This window comes from Gymnoscopelus microlampas, assembly GCF_963454915.1.
Source record: "Gymnoscopelus microlampas genome assembly, chromosome: 2".
In the NCBI taxonomy this organism is placed as follows: Eukaryota; Metazoa; Chordata; class Actinopteri; order Myctophiformes; family Myctophidae; genus Gymnoscopelus; species Gymnoscopelus microlampas.
Window position 1 is genome coordinate 8,407,283 of NC_139939.1, and position 20,688 is coordinate 8,427,970.

Sequence of the window (20,688 nt, forward strand, 5' to 3'; positions counted from 1 at the left end):
AGGTGAACAAAAAACACAGCTGATCTGTGTAGGGTCCTCGTTTGGAGTTACCTCAGTCTCAGAGAGATGGATGGATGAGGGACAGACAGCCAGGACACTACATTTTAATGTCTGGTTAAAAACACTTGTGGACACAAATCCTAATTCAGGTGCCCAGTCTTCCTGGTGCCCAGATTTAGCTAGTACCCACTCTTCCCCACCCCAAAGTGCCCACTCTTCCGGGTGCCCACATTTCCCTAGTGCCTACTCTTCCTAGTGCCCAGTCTTCCCAAAATATGGTGCCCAGATGTCCCTAGTGCCCACCTATCCTGTATCATCCACTCCACTCCATCTCTTTCTCAATCCATTCATCTCCTCCAGTCATCATCTCTAGACTCTAGCTCTCTACTTCCACCATTCAAATGAAATTACAACAAATGAAACTACCAACCTTTTAAAGATCTGCTGCTGCAAGAGTATTTTTGTAAGTTTGGGTCCCAGGGAGACACAATTCTCTTTTGGGGTCTTGAGATGAAAAGTTTGGGAAACACTGCTGTAAACCTGAGTGTGGGCTTTTACAGAGCTTTGGCATCCAGCATCCATAAAGATGGTTTGTTGTATGCGTGCTCTCCCTGCTTTTGAAAACCGATAAAAAAAGACCAACACGAGAATAAGAATAATAACATAAAAATCTCCTATTAGTACTACTTAAGACATGTTGTATTTCCATATATTTTTTTTACTGAATACCCAAAGGCTATTGTTTGTTGCAATGCACTACACATATACATACAATGATTTACATCATTTGTTTTATTAAACACTTTTTTTTAAAGGTGACAGAAATAGTCATATGTAATATTATGATTATGAATACCAGAGAGAATATCAGACAGGATTTCCTCTAGTAAAATATTATAAACTGTTTGTTTTTTTTACAAAGGAACACTTTGTTGTATATTATCTCTCTTAGACAACATAAAGACCAACGACAAGTCTAACCATTGTGATTGACAGGAGAGATGATCAGAGGACCACAGTTTTTATGACCATATAAAAGACCAGAATCGAAGTATGGATAGAGTTTCTCAGTGAAGGTGCAGCCAGTGAAAGAGTAGAGATGAACTCTGGTCTTCACATCATAAAAGGAGACCACACCCTCCTCATAATTAACAAACACTCCCACTTTCTGGACCTTCTGTTTTACACGGAGGAGGACAGAAGAGCGATCAAGAGCCTCATACTGATTTCCATTCCTCAACCATATAGTCCAGAAACCATCGTCAGGGCTCAGTTTGATATCTCCTTTCCTGTTGATGGACTCTCTGGCCACTCCTAATTCCCACTCAGTCTTCCCTTTAACCTGAACCTCATAGTAAAACCTCCCTGAGAAGCTTTGTTTTCCTAAGACAGAGGGATATTGAGAGAATCTCTTTTTGTTTTCTGGGAGATCCATCTTTACCTTTCCATGATTCACTTTTTTACCATTCTCAGACAGGATAAGGTTGGGATATGCTGTATCAGGGTCCAGAGTTACATCCACTGCATATTGCTGGATCCTCCTCAGCTCAGCATCACACAGCTTCTCCGTCTCTTGACTGAGTGTCTTCTCCAGCTGAGCCACAGCTGTCCTCACAGTCCCCACATAAAGAGACTGATGGACATTGATGTTTGTCCAGTCCTTGGTGGGTGGAGGGGCGTTGATGGATGGGATGTTCTGGAGGAGGTGGAGGTGGTCTTCAGTGTGTGAGAGCTGCTTCAGCTCAGAGCTTCTCTTCTTTAACTCAGTGATTTCCTGTTGCAGATCTTTAATGAAGCCTTCAGCCTGTTTCTCTGTTGTTTTCTGCTTCTCTTCAATCACATCAATGACCTCAGCCTGGCTTCTCTCAATACAGCTGATCAGAGCAGTGAAGACCTGCACACTGTCTGCTATCTCTCTGTCTGCATCTTTCTTGCTGAGCTGTACTGACTGTTTGACCTCCTGAATCTTCACTTGTCTCACCTGGATCATCTGCTGAACTTCAGCCTCTGTCTTTCCCAGCTCAGCCTTCTTTCCTTCATATGCCTCTTCCAGAGATACAATTTGATGTCGCTTGTGGTCTGATTCGGTGCAGAACTGACAGACACACATGTGGTCAGTCTTACAGAACAGCTCCAGAGGTCTGTCATGTTTCTTACACAGAATGTCTTCCAGGTTCTTTACAGGGTCGATTAGTTTGTGTCGTTTTAACCCTGAGAGTCTGTGGTGAGGCTCCAGGTGAGTCTCACAGTAGGAGGTCAGACACACCAGGCAGGACTTCAGGGCTTTGAGCTTGGTCTCAGTACAGACGTCACAGGACACTTCATCTGGTTCAGCAGGTTCTTGGTTTGTGCTGGACGTTTTCTTCAGCTGTTTGGATTTTCTGAACTGATCAGCCATCTCAGAAATGAAAGTATTGACAAAGACGTCTGGTCTCTTACAGAAGATTGTTTTACATAGTGGACACTGACACACATCACTAGTGTCCCAGTAATGTGTGATACAGGTTTTGCAGTAGTTGTGTCCACATGGTGTGGCGATTGGATTGGTGAACACATCCAGACAAATGGAACACAGGAACTGGTCTTCAGAGAGGAGACTGCTGGCAGACGCCATTTCTACCCTCTGAAAATGAATAAAAAGAATAATAACTTTTCACAGAACAATAGTTATAGATCTGGAACAGAGCCCAATGATGTTGACACAGATATATACTAGTATAGTAGCCTATAGTCTATAGCACACATGGGCAACATATGGCCTGGGGGCCGGACCCGGCCCTTTGACCATCTCAAGTCCTCAAAGGAAAACAAAATGACCCCTCCCCCAAAAAAATCTACATTCTAAAATGCTGCCATATGTTAATGGTTTTAGGACAAATTAATTTAACACGACTCCAATTGATAGTAATTCATATTTACCATTTGAGTACATACCTGCATTCTTCCATCCATAAACTCAAATGTTTTATGTTTATAATGTAACAGTCAAACAGTCTGCCTTGAGTCCATATTTATTTATATTTTTTAACATAATGCAATGTGTTTTATCAGTGACCTTTGGTGTGGTGCATGTGTCAGTTAAGATAAGATACTGTCTACATTTATAGACTGAGATTTAAAAGTTGATACGGCATTGTCGTGGATTGTTGTATAAGTAATCTTGCCCATCTGCCACAAACCTCGGTGTAACCCTTGACAGTTCATTCAAATTTACCCAACACATCAGCTCCGTGGTTAAAGCTAGCTTCTTTCAGTTAAGGCTTCTGGCCAAGATTAAGCCTTACCTCCCTCGCCACCAACTGGAGATGGCCATCCATGCCTTCATTTAATCTAGATTAGATTACTGCAACTCTCTATATACCGGTTTAGATCATACATCACTCAGACGCCTTCAACTTTACCCCTGTCCTTGCCTCTCTACACTGGCTCCCCGTGAATTTTAGAATTGATTTTAAGGTGTTTTTATCTATTTACAAATCATTAAATGGGCTGGCTCCATCCTACCTCTCTACACTTGTAGAACCATATGTCCCAACCAGGGAATTGAGGTCTGCTGATAAATTTCTGCTTGAGGTTCCAACCCAAAAATTAAAAAAGACCAGGGCTGACCGCTCTTTCATGGCCACGGCCCCGCGACTCTGGAACAGCCTGCCCCTCCACAACCGATCCCCCCAATCGATCGGGGCTTTCAAGGCCAAACTCAAAACTCATATTTTTTCCCTCGCTCTTTTTTTTGCTGTTTGTAAATGTGCTATATAAATAAAGCTTGATTTGATTTTCATTGTAACCTCGTACAGAGTACAGAGTGATACAGTACAGTGCAGCTGTAAAAAAAAAAAAAAAAAAAAATATATATATATATATATATATATATATATATATATATATATATATATATACATACATATATATATATATATATATATACATATATATATATATATATATACATACATATATATATATATATACATATATATATATATATATATATATATATATATATATATATATATATATATATATATATATATATATATATATATATATATGGTAGACCTTGTCTACCAAATTCATGCAGTTTTAACATAATTCAGCACTATGTGTTTCACGTAATTCGATTGTACAATCTGTGGCCCTTCACTCACTTTATCGAAGTCAATATGGCCCTCGGAAATAAATGCTGCCTACCCCTGGTGTATAAGCTACTATGTACTGTCGCAATTGGCTATCGCACGCCACGTACGCACGCACGCACACACAAACACACTCGCACACGCTCGCTCGCTCACGCACGCACGCACGCACGCACGCACGCACGCACGCACGCACGCACACACACACACACACACACACACACACACACACACACACACACACGCCCATAGGCTACTTCATAGAAACTGACATTCATACTAACTGAACTGAAACATTAGATTGGAGAATTTGAGTGGATACAGTTTAAAATAACTTATAATAAGTCCTTGTCTGATGTAGGCCTACTCACCTTTCCACTGTGTTCTTAAAGGTTGTGTTGAATGAGTGTTTTGTAGAGCTTGTGTGCGCTGCCAGTGCCTCCTTCAAAGTAGTTTCTGTGTGTTTATTAACTTTCATTTCACAAGATCAGCGTCACTGAGGTACTCCTATTTGTAGTTGTTAACCCTTCACATCCTCTACTTAGCGTTGCCAGGTCTGCTTATTATAAGTGACTTTGGGCTTATTTTCTGTAACGTTGCTTGTAAATATTGGTAGTTGTGGGTTGCGTTTTCTTGGCCTTGTTTCTTTGGTTCTCAAATATTTTCATGTCATGGACCCTTAAAAATTAATATGTATTTGTCCCCTAATGGCCAATCTGATAATGTTTGTCTGCCTCTCAATTGTTGAACTATTAGGCCATAAAGGTAGGGTAAGTGATTTTCTTTGGTTAAAATAAGTGTAATCTAGTTCTATATTCTGTTAGTACTCATTGCTCTTTATTAGTAAACTGAAAATGCATTTTCAGGACGGGATACACATTTTATCCAATCAGGATAGAGAACTCATACAGGATACAGATTAAACAAGTGCATTTGGAAGTGATGACACGAAGAAATGAGCAGACAAAATTGGAACAGGAGCACTATAAAAATTAAGCTGATAAATGGGTAGGCTACTCTCCTGATTGGCTGAAATTGTGTTACCTATACCTGAAAATGTATTTTCTGTTTATTAAAGAGCTGGAGAGACATGGAGACTATGTTATTGAACGAACGCTCTATAGCAATGATTACTATCAGAATGTAGAGCTTTAGCCTTTTAATAAAAACTTTTTGTTTTAACCAAAAAAATATCACTTACCCTACCTTTAAATGTCAAATGTTCATTCATGTTCAAATCATGTATACAGCAGACCAACTTCTCAGGTGCCACTCTTCCATTTACCCTTTTATCTCATGCATACATTATCTTATGTAGAAAAATAAAATAAACTAGAAAATGTGCTCCTCGGAGCACAGGTCTCCGCCAGGCGAGGTGGTAAAAGAAAGTACTGTTCCTGATTAATCCTGTCTTACCTATTTATATTACATATTGTGATGTCACGTGAAGCTTGACCAATGTTAGGTGTTCACAGACGGACGGACACACGGACGGATGGAGGGTAAAACATACTCTCCACCATGCCTTCGGCTATCTTTAGTGTTTTATTTAAATGAACGTTTATATTCACTGTTGCATTTGTTTATTTACTTACTTACTTACTTACTTACTCAGTTGATGCGATGTACATGTCTCCCTTTTACCCGAATTCTGTCGGTCCATCGAGTCAGACTCCACTCTGCACCAGCGCTGTAGAGATAGTTTGTTGTATGCATGCTCTCCCTGCTGTTGAAAACCGAGCAATACATTATCATAACTCATTTACTACATTTAGAAACTGTACTTTCTTTATCTTTGAACAACTGTTATTTTTATGTTTTCTTATGAAAGAATGTTTCTTTTAAGACTGGGGCTCAAGAACCTTCTATCTATAAAGTCATATGCAAAACATTACAGTCGAAACACAATGCTTTAAAGATATTTCATGAACATAAATGTGTTTTAATTAACACTTTTTTTCTTTCTTTCTTTTTTTAAAAACTGAAAATGGGGTTATATATGAGACCCACCTCTGCCTCTGTTTGCCTAATATTACATTTTCCTTGTTTACAGATGAGAGTCACTGGATTCTATTCTAACAAACAGAAAGACAACAAAGCCAGTGTCATGACTTTTATTTTTACCCAAAGGTAATTTTTTTTACCCATTTGCCCGGTACGCCAAATGACCAGTCCGCCCCTGACACACACACGCACGCACGCGCGCGCGCGCGCACACACACACACACACTGCTGTACTCACCTTTCCACTGTGTTTGTAAAGGTTGTGTTGAATGAGTGTTTGGTAGAGCTTGCGTGTGCTGCTCCTCCTAACTACTTTCCTAAACTCCTAAACTAGTGTTTATTAACTTTCATGTCACTAGATTTGCGTCACTGTGTAGTTGTTAACCCTTCACATCCTACACTCCTCTCCATCTCTTTCTCATTCCATTCATCTCTTCCAGTCATCCTCTCTAGCTCTCTACTTTCCACCATTCAAATGAAACTACCCAGCCTTTTAAAGCTGCTGCATTAGTGTTTTTGTAAGTTTGGGTTCCAGGGAGACACCACATTTCTCTTTTTGGGTCTAGTGTTGAAAAGTTCGGGAAACACTGCGTAGACCTGAGTGTGGCAGGTTGTTTTAACTGGCAGACTACTGGCAGACTGTTTGACTGGCAGACTGTTTTTAACTGTTAGACTGTTTGACTGATTTTGAACCCAGAGTCACAACTAAACATAGAGAAGATTCAGTTTTTCTGCACCACATATTTGGAACAAACTCCCAGAAAACATCAAACAAGGCACAAGAGGGCACAAAGAACTAAAAACAACTCAGTTACACCAAGCCAACACATAAACATGCATATGTTTTTTTTAAGATAAATGAATAAATACATTCTGATTGAGTTTACAAAAAATAATAATCAGTTTTATTTTATCTAATTATTTGTTTATACTCTCTTTATTTTACACTTTGTCAATTTTTTTTGTGTAAAACAATTGTGTTGTTGAAGTGTGCTATACAAATAAACTTGCCTGATGTTTGCTGACTAGAGTTCATGTCATTGACTCTGATCTTGCACTTTGTAAGCTGCTCTGGATAAATGCCTAAATGCAACATTGTAATCAGATCTGCAAGCTCACAATTACTCAAATGACTCCACATGACGTAACTTTGTGCCAACTTGCCTGCCCACTTATGGGTGGTCAGATGGGTGGGCTGATTTACACCAACTCCTCCTGTCTGTGACCCTTGACAGACAGGCAGGCAGGCATGCAGGCAGGCAGGCAGGCAGATAGACAGACAGACAGACAGGCAGACAGACAGGCAGGCAGCCTCTCTATGAGAGGGTCTGTCTATCTATCTGTCTGTCTGTGTGTTTGTCTGTGCGTCTGTATGACCGGCAAACTTCTGGACCCATCAGTACCAAACATTGTATACACACTGCCAGTAGGCCGTGTGTATACAGCCAGTCAGACAACTTATACTTTGTATAATTAATTTTTATGTGATTTTTAACCACCGTACCATTCCCAAAGCCGAATAAAATACTGTAAATTAATACTAATCTAATAGTTTAGATCAGGTAAAAGTATCTAAATAATTATAAGTACTTTGACATTAGATTATCACAGGTAGATTATTTGGAAGAATAATCCACACCATAATACAACTGTATGTGCAGAAAAACACATCTCTCTCACAGTAAGAAAATATTTTAACTCCCTGATTTCATGTATCATTTTATGTCTGTATGGCAGGAATATCCCCATGTCAGCACCAGCCAAAATACAACAATTTAACACAATCTCCATGTCATTAGTTAAAAAAAAAAAAAAAAGCCATTTCTGCTAGTGGATCCACAAATTTGTCTGATCAAGTAGACACATAGCTAAGGATAAGGATAAGATTGATGAGATTCATTAGCAAAGATCCTCAAGCTGCCACAGATAGTCACTCCATGGCTGGTGAAGCCCCCTGTCACTGTATGTGTGTCGTTGAAGAACAATAAGAATACTTGTTCCATGCGTGAAGCACAGACTATTACCATTGCAGATTCCTAGATTCACAAATGCAACTTCAACAGTTTAAATGTAAAAACAAATGATAGCATTTAGCACTATATTAATAATATGAAAATATATTAAAATGTATGATCAATTTACAGTATATAGGTGATGGTTTACAGAACACACAACATAATATATTTGTGGATGGAGAATTGTCTTTTTGCATTGCTAATATATTTGTGGATTGTTGTATTTATTAATCTCTTATTACATGTATTTATACATCACATACTGTGTACATACTGTATGAATCGTGACACTAATTTGTGGATTGTGGTATTATTTATTATCTATTTCATTTATATTTATTGTATTTAATATATTAGTGGATTAACCTGTCTTAAGCAATCAGAATTCAGCTGTGTATTGTAACATTTACACAACCTTGTATTTCAAGTGGGTGATTCTTCAAATTACAGCATAAATCAGCAACTGCCATGTCATTACACATAAACAAATACAAAAACAAGCTTTATACTCTAGATCTAACAATATTGTGGAAAAAGAAAACAATGTTTTATTTAGTTTTAGGTGAAACCAAATGTGAAAACCTGGCCAAGAAGTTTGAAGTCAAGAACAGGTGGTGAATGATATACCTATTTTAATTATAAATTGTTGGTTGTATCAACTAATTAATGTTAAGTCTCAACTTGCTGTTAATTCCAATAATGTACAGTTAGCTCCACTTTATTTGTTGCTAAGTAAATAATTGTGATAATCAGAGGACTATCTTGCATTGGTTACTGCATGAGTTACTGTATACAGTATGTGTATGAACTTCCAGATAGAATACATGCATTGATAACCATTGATAACCACGTCATTCTTTATTATGACTACTCACAGTAAACTCCTACTCTCTTACTCTGTTAACACTGAGGATAAACTGTGTATGAGTACTTAGATGCTGCCAGTAGTATTGCGCCACTAAGATTCATAAATGACTATAACTATAAATAGATAAAGAGTGCCCTCTTGGGTATTATGATGGTACTGCACCATGTTTAATCACATTGGAATAGAATGGCCTGGCTTCACTCAAAATAATGTTGAACTTTGATAGAACCAAAGTTCCTATCTAACCCCTGCATGATATAAGTCCAAATAGTTTTGATCATGTTTAATTGTTGTTTCTGTGCCCGTGGAACTGGAAGTGACAATTCCATAATTTTTCAACAAATGGAAAATGGCTGATAGGGTCCTCAAAATCTGATAAGGTTCATCCTGTCTTACAGATAGCAACATACAGTATGATGGACTATTCTAGACTGGACTAAAGTCCAGTGGTTCTCAACCAGTGGTCCGGGGACCACCTGTGGTCCTTGAGGGGGCTCCAGGTGGTCCCCAGCTAAATGATGGAGAGTTGGTAACCAAATGGACCCCTATAGATCTTTAACCAAATGGTTATCTTAAATCAAATGGACCCTTACGGGGTCCATTTGATTTCATTTTACGCTCTCAAGAGTTACATTTTTGTTAAAAATCTGCATTTCTTAATTAATAAGAAGTCTACACAATTAGAGAATGTAAAAGAATTGTTATTTTGCTCAACATTTGCCTGTTATCGCTCCTATGGTACCACATCAATACAGCAAGGAACTGTAGACAAAATCTTATCCGACAACAAAACTAAGTATTGGGTCTGAGAGTCTAAATCTCACCAAATGGTGGACCATGGCTCTAACGCCTAATAAATAATGAACCTTGATATCTACCGGTTTAGTCAGACTCCACTTTGCACCTGTGCTGCAGAGATGGAGTGTTGCATGCGTGCTCCCCCTCCCCCTGAAAACTGAGCAATACATTCTCATCCAAACTCATCCCATGTAGTACATTTGAAACTGTACGTTCTTTATCTTTATGTTTTTTTAAAGATACTAAAATAGACTAAATACTGGGGCTCAAAACATGAGCTTCTGGCTACAAAGCCTTTATGCAAAACCTTATAGCCTAGTTAAAACACAGTGCTTTAAAGGTGTTTCATACATTTAATTTATTTTTTAAAACTGAAAATAGGGTCTTATAATACCCACCATTGCTTCTGTTTGCCTAATATTACAATTTCCTTCAGGCATGTTTATAGACATGAGCGTAACTAGTCGGATTCTATTACCTAACAAACAGAATGGACAACAAAACCAGTGTCATAAAAAAGACAAACACAAGAATAAGAATAATAAGATAAGAATATCCTATTAGTACTACTTTTAAAACATGTTGTATTTCCATTTTTTATTTTGACTGAATACCCAAAGGATATTGTTTGTTGCAATACACTACACATACATACAATGCTTTACATTATTTTTATTAAACACTTGTTTTTAATGGTGACAGAAACAAGATAGGATTGACTCTAGTAAAGTAATATAAACTGGTTATTTACAAAGAAACACTTGTTGTATATTATCTCTCTTAGACAACGTAAAGAAAAGTCTAACCAATGTGATTGACAGGAGAGATGATCAGAGGACCACAGTTTTTACCACCATGAATAAAACCAGAATCGAAGAATGGATAGAGTTTCTCAGTGAAGGTGCAGCCAGTGAAAGAGTAGAGATGAACTCTGGTCTCCACATCATAAAAGGAGACCTGACCCTCCTCATAATCCACAAACACTCCCACTTTCTGGAGATTCTCTCTTACAGGGAGGAGGACAGGAGGGCCAGCATAAGCCTCGTATTGATTTCCATTACTCAACACTATAGCCCAGTAACCATCTTCAGGACACAGATTGATTTCCCCTTTCCTGTTGATGGACTCTCTGGTCACTCCTACCTCCCACTCAGTCTTCCCTTTAACCAGAACCTCATAGTAAAACCTTCCTGAGAAGCTTTGTTTCCCTAAGACGGAGGGATATTGAGAGAATCTCTTTCTGTTACCTGGGACTTTATTCTTTACGTTTCCACAACTCACTTGTTTTCCATCCTCAGACAGGATGAGAAAGGGATTTGCTGTATCAGGGTCCAGAGTTACATCCACTGCATATTGCTGGATCCTCCTCAGCTCAGCATCACACAGCTTCTCCATCTCTTGACTGACTGTCTTCTCCAGCTGAGCCACAGCTGTTCTCACAGTCCCCACATATGAAGACTGATGGACATTGATGTTTGTCCAGTCCTTGGTGGGTGGAGGGGTGTTGATGGATGTGAAGTTCTGGAGGAGTTGGAGGTGGTCTTCAGTGTGTGAGAGCTGCTTCAGCTCAGAGCTTCTCTTCTCTAACTGAGTGATTTCCTGTTGCAGATCTTTAATGAAGCCGTCAGCCTGTTTCTCTGTTGTTTTCTGCTTCTTTTCAATCACATCAATGAGCTCAGTCTGCCTTCTCTCAACACAGCTCATCAGAGAAGTGAAAACCTGCACACTGTCTGCTATCTCTCTGTCTGCATCTTTCTTGCTGAGCTGCACTGAGTGTTTGAACTCCTGAATCTTCACTTGTCTCACCTGGATCATCTGCTGAACTTCAGCCTCTGTCTTTCCCAGCTCAGCCTTCTTTCCTTCATATGCCTCTTCCAGAGATACAATTTGATGTAACCTGTGGTCTGACTCGGTGCAGAACTGACAAACACACATGTGGTCAGTCTTACAGAACAGCTCCAGAGGTCTGTCATGTTTCTTACACAGAACGTCTTCCAGGTTCTTTACAGGGTCGATTAGTTTGTGTCGTTTTAACCCCGAGAGTCTGTGGTGAGGCTCCAGGTGAGTCTCACAGTAGGAGGTCAGACACACCAGGCAGGACTTCACGGCTTTGAGCTTGGTCTCAGTACAGACGTCACAGGAGACTTCATCTGGTTCAGCAGGTTCTTGGTTTGTGCTGGACGTTTTCTTCTGCTGTTTGGATTTCCTGAACTGATCAGCCATCTCAGAAATGAAAGTATTGACAAAGACGTCTGGTCTCTTACAGAAGATTGTTTTACATAGTGGACACTGACACACATCACTAGTGTCCCAGTAATGTGTGATACATGTTCTGCAGTAGTTGTGTCCACACGGTGTGGCGATTGGATCAGTGAACACATCCAGACAGATGGAACACAGGAACTGGTCTTCAGACAGGAGAATGCTGGAAGATGCCATTTCTATACGCTGAAAATAAATAAAAAATAATTACTACTCCCTCCAGTGAGTGTAGTAAAAAACAAGACAGTAGTTCTGCATACTGATTGATTTATTAATGACTCTAGACTAGACCAAGGGTTCCCAAACTTTTCAGGCCACGACACCCCAAAATAATGATATTTGAACTGGGGACCCCCCACCCTAACCAGCACTTGGAATTGTAGGCATTATAACCTCGGTTCCACAGATAAACATTGTGAAAATAGCCGAACTTACAAGCTCACATTACCTCGCACTGCGAAGCGTTGTGAGCTTGTAGATCAGCTATATTCACAATGTTTGCCTCTTTCTTATGTAATATTTGACAATTTGGCCAATTTTGTACTAAAAAGGTCTTAAAAGTCGTTCAATTGTCACTTTAAAAATCTGCATTTATACACTGTATGCACTTTTATGGTGGTTTGTTTACTGTTGAGTGAGAAAACAATGTTGCTAATCATCTGGGGACCCCTCAAAATAAGTTGGGGACCCCCCAGTTTGGGAACCACTGTTCTAGACATTCAAACCCAATGTCAAACTGAATAAATAAAGCTTAAACAAACAAACAAACAAACAAAAGAAGCATAAACAACAGACACATAACTTAATATTGTAAAATAAACAAACGTAAAAAAATAAAATACAAGACAATTGACAAAAAAACTAACATACCTTGCTGGCTGCATACAGGGCAGGCTAAAGGGAATGAGTCCAAGTCCAGTGCCCACACGAACAGACTTTTACACAGCAACACAAACTGCAATAAAAATCACAACAATGTTGACACAGATATACTATAGGCTGTAGCAATTGGCTAACACACCCACACACACATGGAAATTAACATTCATACAAACTAAAATATTAGACTGGGGAATATGTGTAGATACAGTTTAGTATAACTTTAACTATCTCTGTTGACATAACATGTCTTCTTGATATCATGCTCTCAATTGTATATGGACTATGAACTCATATTCTGAAACCCAGAAGTGCTTGTTAACTTTGCTTTATGATGAGTGATTGAATAAACCTGCTCAGGCGTTCGCGTCATATTTTGTATACAACTGTTCATTATGATCTGGGTTCCAGCAACAGCTGATGCCTCCCTGTCTTTTCATTCTATATTTCCTCCATCAGCAGTATTTATTTATTTCACTTGTTATCTGGTGCACACGTGCAGATCGCTGCAGTTAACTCTGTCAGTGTCAACAGTCTCTGTTACTGAATAATAAATCCTTAAATATCTGCTGATACTCACCTTTTCTCTGTGTTTGTAAAGGTTGTGTTGAATAAGTGTTTTGTAGAGCTTGTGTGCGCTGCTCTCGAGTCGTCCAAACTATTTTCTAACTTTCATTTCACTAGACTGCTGTCAGCGTCACTGAGGAACTCCCCCTCCTTTGGAATTGTTAACCCTTGCCTTCACATCACCCACTCCGGTAACAGGATAGGTGGGCACCAAAACATTCTGGGCACCTTAAACGAGTGGGCACCAGGGACATGTGGGAACCTGGAAGAATACAAGAACCACTGGGGGCAAGCGGTCTGCGAAAAAAATGGGTGCGTGTGTGTGTGTGCGTGCGTGCGTGTGTGTGAGCTATATTGTCATAGGAAGTTAGGAACACATAGCTGTTATATTTTTATTGAGAAATATTATAGGCCTATATGAAAACACAAAAATATCGAGGCACACAGTAGAAGTGACACACATTATAACATTTATTATTACAATTATTTGATCATTTAGAAATGTAATTATCCAAATAGGCTATTAGGTTAACAAAAACCACAGCTGATCTGTGTATTGTCCTCATCTGGAGTTACCTCAGTCTCAGAGAGATGGATGGAGGGACAGACAGCCAGGACACTACATTTTAATGTAAAGTTATGAAACACTATCCTAATTCAGGTGTCCAGTCTTCATGGTGCCCAGATTTCCCTAGTGCCCAGTCTTCCCAGTACCCAATCTTCCCAGTGCCTAGATTTCCCTAGTGCCCAGTCTTCCTGGTGCCCAGATTTACCTAGTGCCCAGTCCTCCTGGTGCCTAGATTTCCCTAGTGCCCACTCTTCTCCACCCCAAAGTGCCCACTCTTCTGGGTGCCCACTCTTCCTAGTGCCCAGTCTTCCCAAAAATACTCCTCTCCATCTCTTTCTCATTCCATTCATCTCCTCCAGTCATCCTCTCTAGACTCTAGCTCTCTATTTCCACCATTCAAATGAAACTACAACAAATGAAACTACCAGCCTTTTAAAGATCTGCTGCTGCAAGAGTATTTGTGTAAGTTTGGGTCCCAGGGAGACACAAATATCTATTTTTGGGTCTCCAGTTGAAAAGTTTGTGAAACACTGCTGTAGGCCTGAGTGTGGCTTTTTACAGCACTTTGGCATCCAGCGTAATGGTCTAGTAGTCCAGTGGTTCTAAACTAGTGGTCCGGGGACCACCAGTGGTCCTTGAGGGGGTTCCAGGTGGTCCCCAGCTAACTGATGAAGAGTTGGTAACCAAATGGACCCTTATAGATCTTTAACTCTTGAGAGTGTAAAATTAAACCAATGTCCATTTGGTTTCATTTTACACTCAAGAGTTCAATTATTGTTAAACATCTGCATTACTTAATATACAAGAAGTCTACACAATTAAAGAATTTTTAAGAATTGTTATTTTGATCAACGTTCGCCTGTCATCTGTCCTATGGTACCACATCAATATGGCATGGAATTGTGGACAACATTTTATCCAACAACAACAAAACACAAAGATATGAAAAGGGTTGAAAACCACAGGAAGTCAGACTCCACTCTGCACAAGCGCCGTAGAGATGGTGTGTTGTATGCGTGCTCCCCTGCTGTTGAAAACTGAGCAATACATTCTCAACCCAACTCATGTTCATGTAGTACATTAGAAACTGTACGTTCTTTATCTGTTACTTTTATGTTTTCTTATGAAAGAATGTTGCTTTAAAGAAGAAATACTTGGGCTCAAAAACATGAGCTTCTTCTGGCTACAAAGTCATAAACAGTTGAAACACAGAGCCTTTTAGCTGTTTCATAAACAGAAATGTGGTTTTAATTTACTTTATTTCTTTTTTTTAACTGAGAATAGAGGCATATGAGACCCACTTCTGCCTCTGTTTGCCTAATATTACCATTTCCTTCAGCCATGTTTACAGACATGGGAGTCACTGGTCGGATTCTAACAAACAGAATGGACAACAAAAACACAAGAATAGGAATAGGCTATTATTACTACTTTTAAGAAATGTATTTCCATTTTTACTGAATACCCAAAGGCTATTGTTTCTGTTTGTTGCAATACACAATGTAGTATTTAGTAGGAAGTAGGAAGTAGAAAGGTCCAGACCAGTAATGTTCCTCAAGTCGATTTATTGGACAAAACAGAGTACAGAGCACCAGAGCACATGTCAGCCTTGCTGCTACATGGTGTGGCCGGAACAGAACAGAGCAAGAAGAAGAAGGGCAAGGACAAGAAGGGACGGTTTCTTTGTCCTCACAGTATTTATAGGCAGACTTCACATGTGTGTGTATGTACTTGCATACACTGGATGTGCACGTCGCTAGGTGTGTGTGCTACATCTCTAGTGTGTGTGTGTGTGTGTGTGTGTGTGTGTGTGTGTGTGTGTGTGTGTGTGTGTGTGTGTGTGTGTGTCCATTGTGCAGAAGAACAACACCCCAAGATGCTAGAGGTCAGCTAAGGTCAGATGCCCTCTGGGTAGCATCCTTTGAAATGGACATCTAGTGTTCTCTGGAATGTGCTGTAGACCACTCAGTATCCAAACTTAAGTCCCTGTGTGTGTTCAAATTGGCTCTATAAGTCCATACATGTGTATCAATATATACCACAACTACACATACAATGCTTTACATACATTAAATACATTTCCTAAGTGTTGAATAAAACACATTTTGTTTTATTTAACACTTAGGAAATGTATTTTTTAATGGAGACAGAAATTGTATGTAACAATATGATTTGCACTGTCAGAATACCAGATAGAATTTCCTCTAGTAAAGTGATACAAACTGGTTAATTTACAAAAGTAACACTGTGTTGTATATTACCGCTCCTTTAGACAACGTAAAGAAAAGTCTAACCAATGTAATCGACAGGAGAGATGATCAGAGGAACCGAGTTTTTACCACCATTATTACAACCAGAATCGAAGAATGGATAGATTTTCTCAGTGAAGGTGCAGCCAGTGAAAGAGTAGAGATGAACTCTGGTCTCCACATCATAAAAGGAGACCAGACCCTCCTCATAATCTACAAACACTCCCACTGTCTGGACCTTCTGTTTTACAGGGAGGAGGACAGGAGGGAGAGAAAGAGCCTTGTACTCATTTCCATTCATCAACCTTATTGTCCAGTAACCGTTCTTGGGTCTCAGTTTGATTAATTCCTTCCTCTTGATGGACTCTCTGACCACTCCTAAAAACCAGTCAGTCTTCCCTTTAACCTGAACCTCATAGTAAAACCTTCCTGAGGAGATGCTTTGTTTTCCTAAGACAGATAAGTATTGAGAAAATCTCTTTCTGTGGTTTGGGAGATTCTTCTCTACATATCCATGATTGACTTGTTTTCCATCCTCAGACAGGACGAGGCAGGGATGTGCTGTATCAGGGTCCAGAGTTACATCCACTGCATATTGCTGGATCCTCCTCAGCTCAGCATCACCAAGGCTCTTCTCCATCTCTTGACTGAGTGTATTCTCCATCTGAGCCACAGCTGTCCTCACTGTCTCCCTAGATGAAGCCTGAGGGACACTGACCTTTGTCCAGTCTTTGGTGGGTGGAGGGGTGTTGATGGATGGGAAGTTCTGGAGGAGGTGGAGGTGGTCTTCAGTGTGTGAGAGCTGCTTCAGCTCAGAGCTTCTCTTTTTTAACTCAGTGATTTCCTGTTGCAGCTCATTAATAAAGCCTTCAGCCTGTTTCTCTGTTGTTTTCTGCTTCTCTTCAATCACATTAATAACCTCAGCCTGGCTTCTCTCAATACAGCGGATCAGAGCAGTGAAGACCTGCACACTGTCTGCTATATCTCTGTCTGTGTCTTTCTTGCTGAGCTGTACTGAGTGTTTGACCTCCTGAATCTTCACTTGTCTCTCCTGGATCATCTGCTGAACATCAGCCTCTGTCTTTCCCAGCTCAGCCTTCTTCCCTTCATATGCCTCTTCCAGAGATACAATTTGATGTAACTTGTGGTCTGACTCGGTGCAGAACTGACAAACACACATGTGGTCAGTCTTACAGAACAGCTCCAGAGGTCTGTCATGTTTCTTACACAGAATGCCTTCCAGGTTCTTTACAGGGTCGATTAGTTTGTGTCGTTTTAACCGTGTGACTCTGTGGTGAGGCTCCAGGTGAGTCTCACAGTAGGAGGTCAGACACACCAGGCAGGACTTCAGGGCTTTGAGCTTGGTCTCAGTACAGACATCACAGGACACTTCATCTGGTTCAGTAGGTTCTTGGTTTGTGCTGGAAGTTTTATTCAGCCGTATGGATTTCCTGAACTGATCAGCCATCTCAGAAATGAAAGTATTGACAAAGACGTCTGGTCTCGTACAGAAACTTTTGTTACATAGAGGACACTGACACACATCACTAGTGTCCCAGTAATTTGTGATACAGGTTTTGCAGTAGTTGTGTCCACATGGTGTGGTGATTGGATCAGTGAACACATCCAGACAGATAGAACACAGGAACTGCTCTTCAGAGAGGAGACTGCTGGCACACGCCATTTCTACGCAATGAAAATTAATAAAAAGAATAATAACTTTTAGTTATGAATCTGATCTGGAACAGAGCACAACAATGTTGACACAGATATATACACTATAAGCTACTGTACTATAGTGATTGGCTATCTCACACACACACACACACACACACACACACACACACACACACACACACACACACACACACACACAGAGTGGTCTATGGAAACTGATATTCATACTAGTTCTGCAAACTGATGGATGTATTAATGTACTCTAGACATTCAAACCCAACATCGAACTGAATAAATAAAGCATAAACTTGTATTATTTGCTTATTTGCTGCAGTAAATTTCTGTACTACCTATGAGTATGTAAAAGAACAAAAACGAATAAACAAAACGTTTTTAAAAAAAAAACAACAGACACATAATGTAAATATTGTACAATAAACAAATGTGGTAACACAAGAAAATACATGACAAACAAACATACCTTGCTGGCTTTAAACAGGCCAAAGGGAATGAGTCCAATTCAAGTGTCCTCACGAACAGACTCTTACAGCAACATAAACTGCAATAAAGATCATTTCATCAACCAAGCGTTCATTTCAACCCATATAATGTTCAATATCTTTAGCCAGGCATTAAAGATCCAGGACAAACAGAAAGCTTTATCCCGCTACTTCATGGAAACAGACATTCAACTGAAACATTAGATTGAATAGAAATGTGTTTGGATACAGTTTAATACAACTTTAATTTATATAACTATCTCTGTTACAGAATGAGTCCTTATATCTGCTGATACTCACCTTTCCACTGGGTTTGTAAAGGTTGTGTTGAATGAGCGTTTTGTAGAGCTCGTGCCATGTGTGCGGTCTCCTCCAACTCTACTTTCTTTGTGTTTAAGTTTCATTTCACTAGATTTGCGTCACTGAGGAACCCCCTCCTTTGTAGTTGTTAACCCTTCACGGTGCTATTCCTTCTGGTATTGATGCTCCTTAAAGGGACAGTAAGATCAGATGACGCACCATTACTTGACCCTGTGGTAACCTCAGTGGGTAGTGTCTGCCTGTCGCCTGATTTAAAAAATAGCAATCGTAACATACAAACATGTTAACATTCCAGGAAAATATTATTAGTACACCTTACAGTATGTAGTATCCTATTGGTCCAGATGTGTTGATAGCTTGAACTGGAAAGTTATTTGAAATCTTCCATATATCTTCTTACCAATAAAGTGAGGGAGGTTTCATTTCAAATCCTGCACAGGTACTACAAGTCATTATCTTCTTAAGTTTAAGAAAGACATCCGTGTGAACTGTTCTTTGTGTGAAGTGTACCCAGAGCAATGCTGCACTTATTTTGGAATTGTACCTACCCACACTAACAAGTTTTGGAAGGATGTATCTCCGTATATTGATAATGTTGACTCTGACTTTTGCCCCTACTGGCAAAATATACTGTTTGGCTTCAATAATAATAGTAATAATAAAAAAAAAGAGGTATACATAATTCATTTGATCATTATTTTAGCTACATTTCATATTCATAAATCTAAATTTAGCCATTCCAAACCTTATTTTATTGTTTGAGATTGAAGCCAAGCAGTAGGCTACATTAAAACAATTTATGACTAAAAAAATAAGAAAGCTGCAAGAACTGTCCTTTTCTGTTCACTCTTTTATGTTTTCTGTTCACTCTTTAATGTTTTCTGTTCCCCCTGGCCCTGATGTTATGTTGTATTAATAACTTATTTGTTTGTGTTTCTTGTTTGTGTTTGTATTTGTATTGTAATGTATTGTTCGTCAGGATTGTTATAAATAAAGATTTGTGAAAGAAAGAAGAGGAAAAAAAGAAGAACAAAATGTTAACCCTTCACATCCTCCACTCCTCCATCTCTTCCTCATTCCATTCATCTCCTCCAGTCATCCTCTCTAGCTCTCTATTTCTTCCACCATTCAAATGAATCTACCCAGCCTTTTAAAGGTCTGCTGCTGTATGAACATTTTTGTAAGTTTGGGTCCCAGGGAGATCCAGCGTCATGGTGCATTGGCACCACCCTCTGGAGTGTGGCTCAGATAGGATTCTGCCCCGTTTGGTTTGTCTCTGATACAAGAAGAGTGGGCACTGGGCATCATGGTGGGCACCTGAGAGGTCTGGGCACCTCAATGTGAAATTGGCTATTTTGTCCCTCCAAAATGAAAAGGTTAAGATAGTATGCTTCGGAAAATGGTCTGAAATAAAGTAGCCCTATGTATGATTATGATTTGAACATGCGTTACATCATTATCAGACCTAAAGTTACCCTTCAACTTATTGTTGTTGTAGCAATTGTTGAAATCTTAGGCCATAAAGGTAGGGTAAGTGATTTTCTTTGGTTAAAATAAGTGTTATCTAGTTCTATATTCTATTACTCATTGCTATAGTATAGAGTGTTTGTTCAGTAACAGGAGTCTCCATGTCTCTCCAGCTCTTTATTATACTTAAAATGCATTTTCAGGTTGGGATACAAATGTTATCCAATCAGGATAGAGAACTCATACAGCATCAGATTAAACAAGTGCAATTGGAAGTGATGACACAAAGAAATGACAGACATAATTGGAACTGGAACACTATAAAAATGAAGCTGATAAATGGGTAGGCTACTCTCTCTCTCCTGACTGGCTGAAAT

General features: G+C 39.4%; 2 protein-coding genes across 2 annotated transcripts; both read right to left on the minus strand.

The window, feature by feature from the left end:
* Positions 1 to 777: 777 nt before the first annotated feature.
* On the minus strand, positions 778 to 18,905 carry LOC311053768 (uncharacterized protein). The gene is made up of 7 exons (XM_084069455.1): positions 18,824 to 18,905; positions 18,505 to 18,582; positions 16,392 to 18,032; positions 13,702 to 13,757; positions 12,970 to 13,038; positions 6,379 to 6,465; positions 778 to 2,623 (listed from the first exon to the last, which is right to left on the minus strand). Exons 3-7 carry the CDS (start codon positions 18,028 to 18,030, stop codon positions 977 to 979), a joined length of 3,498 nt encoding a protein of 1,165 aa, XP_083925581.1. The 5' UTR covers positions 18,031 to 18,032; positions 18,505 to 18,582; positions 18,824 to 18,905; the 3' UTR covers positions 778 to 976.
* LOC311037624 (E3 ubiquitin-protein ligase TRIM21-like) lies at positions 10,591 to 12,260 on the minus strand (the record flags this gene model as incomplete). Its single annotated transcript, XM_084046860.1, has 1 exon — positions 10,591 to 12,260. The coding sequence occupies one exon, from the start codon at positions 12,258 to 12,260 to the stop codon at positions 10,623 to 10,625; it is 1,638 nt and encodes a 545-aa protein (XP_083902986.1). The 3' UTR covers positions 10,591 to 10,622.
* Positions 18,906 to 20,688: the final 1,783 nt, after the last annotated feature.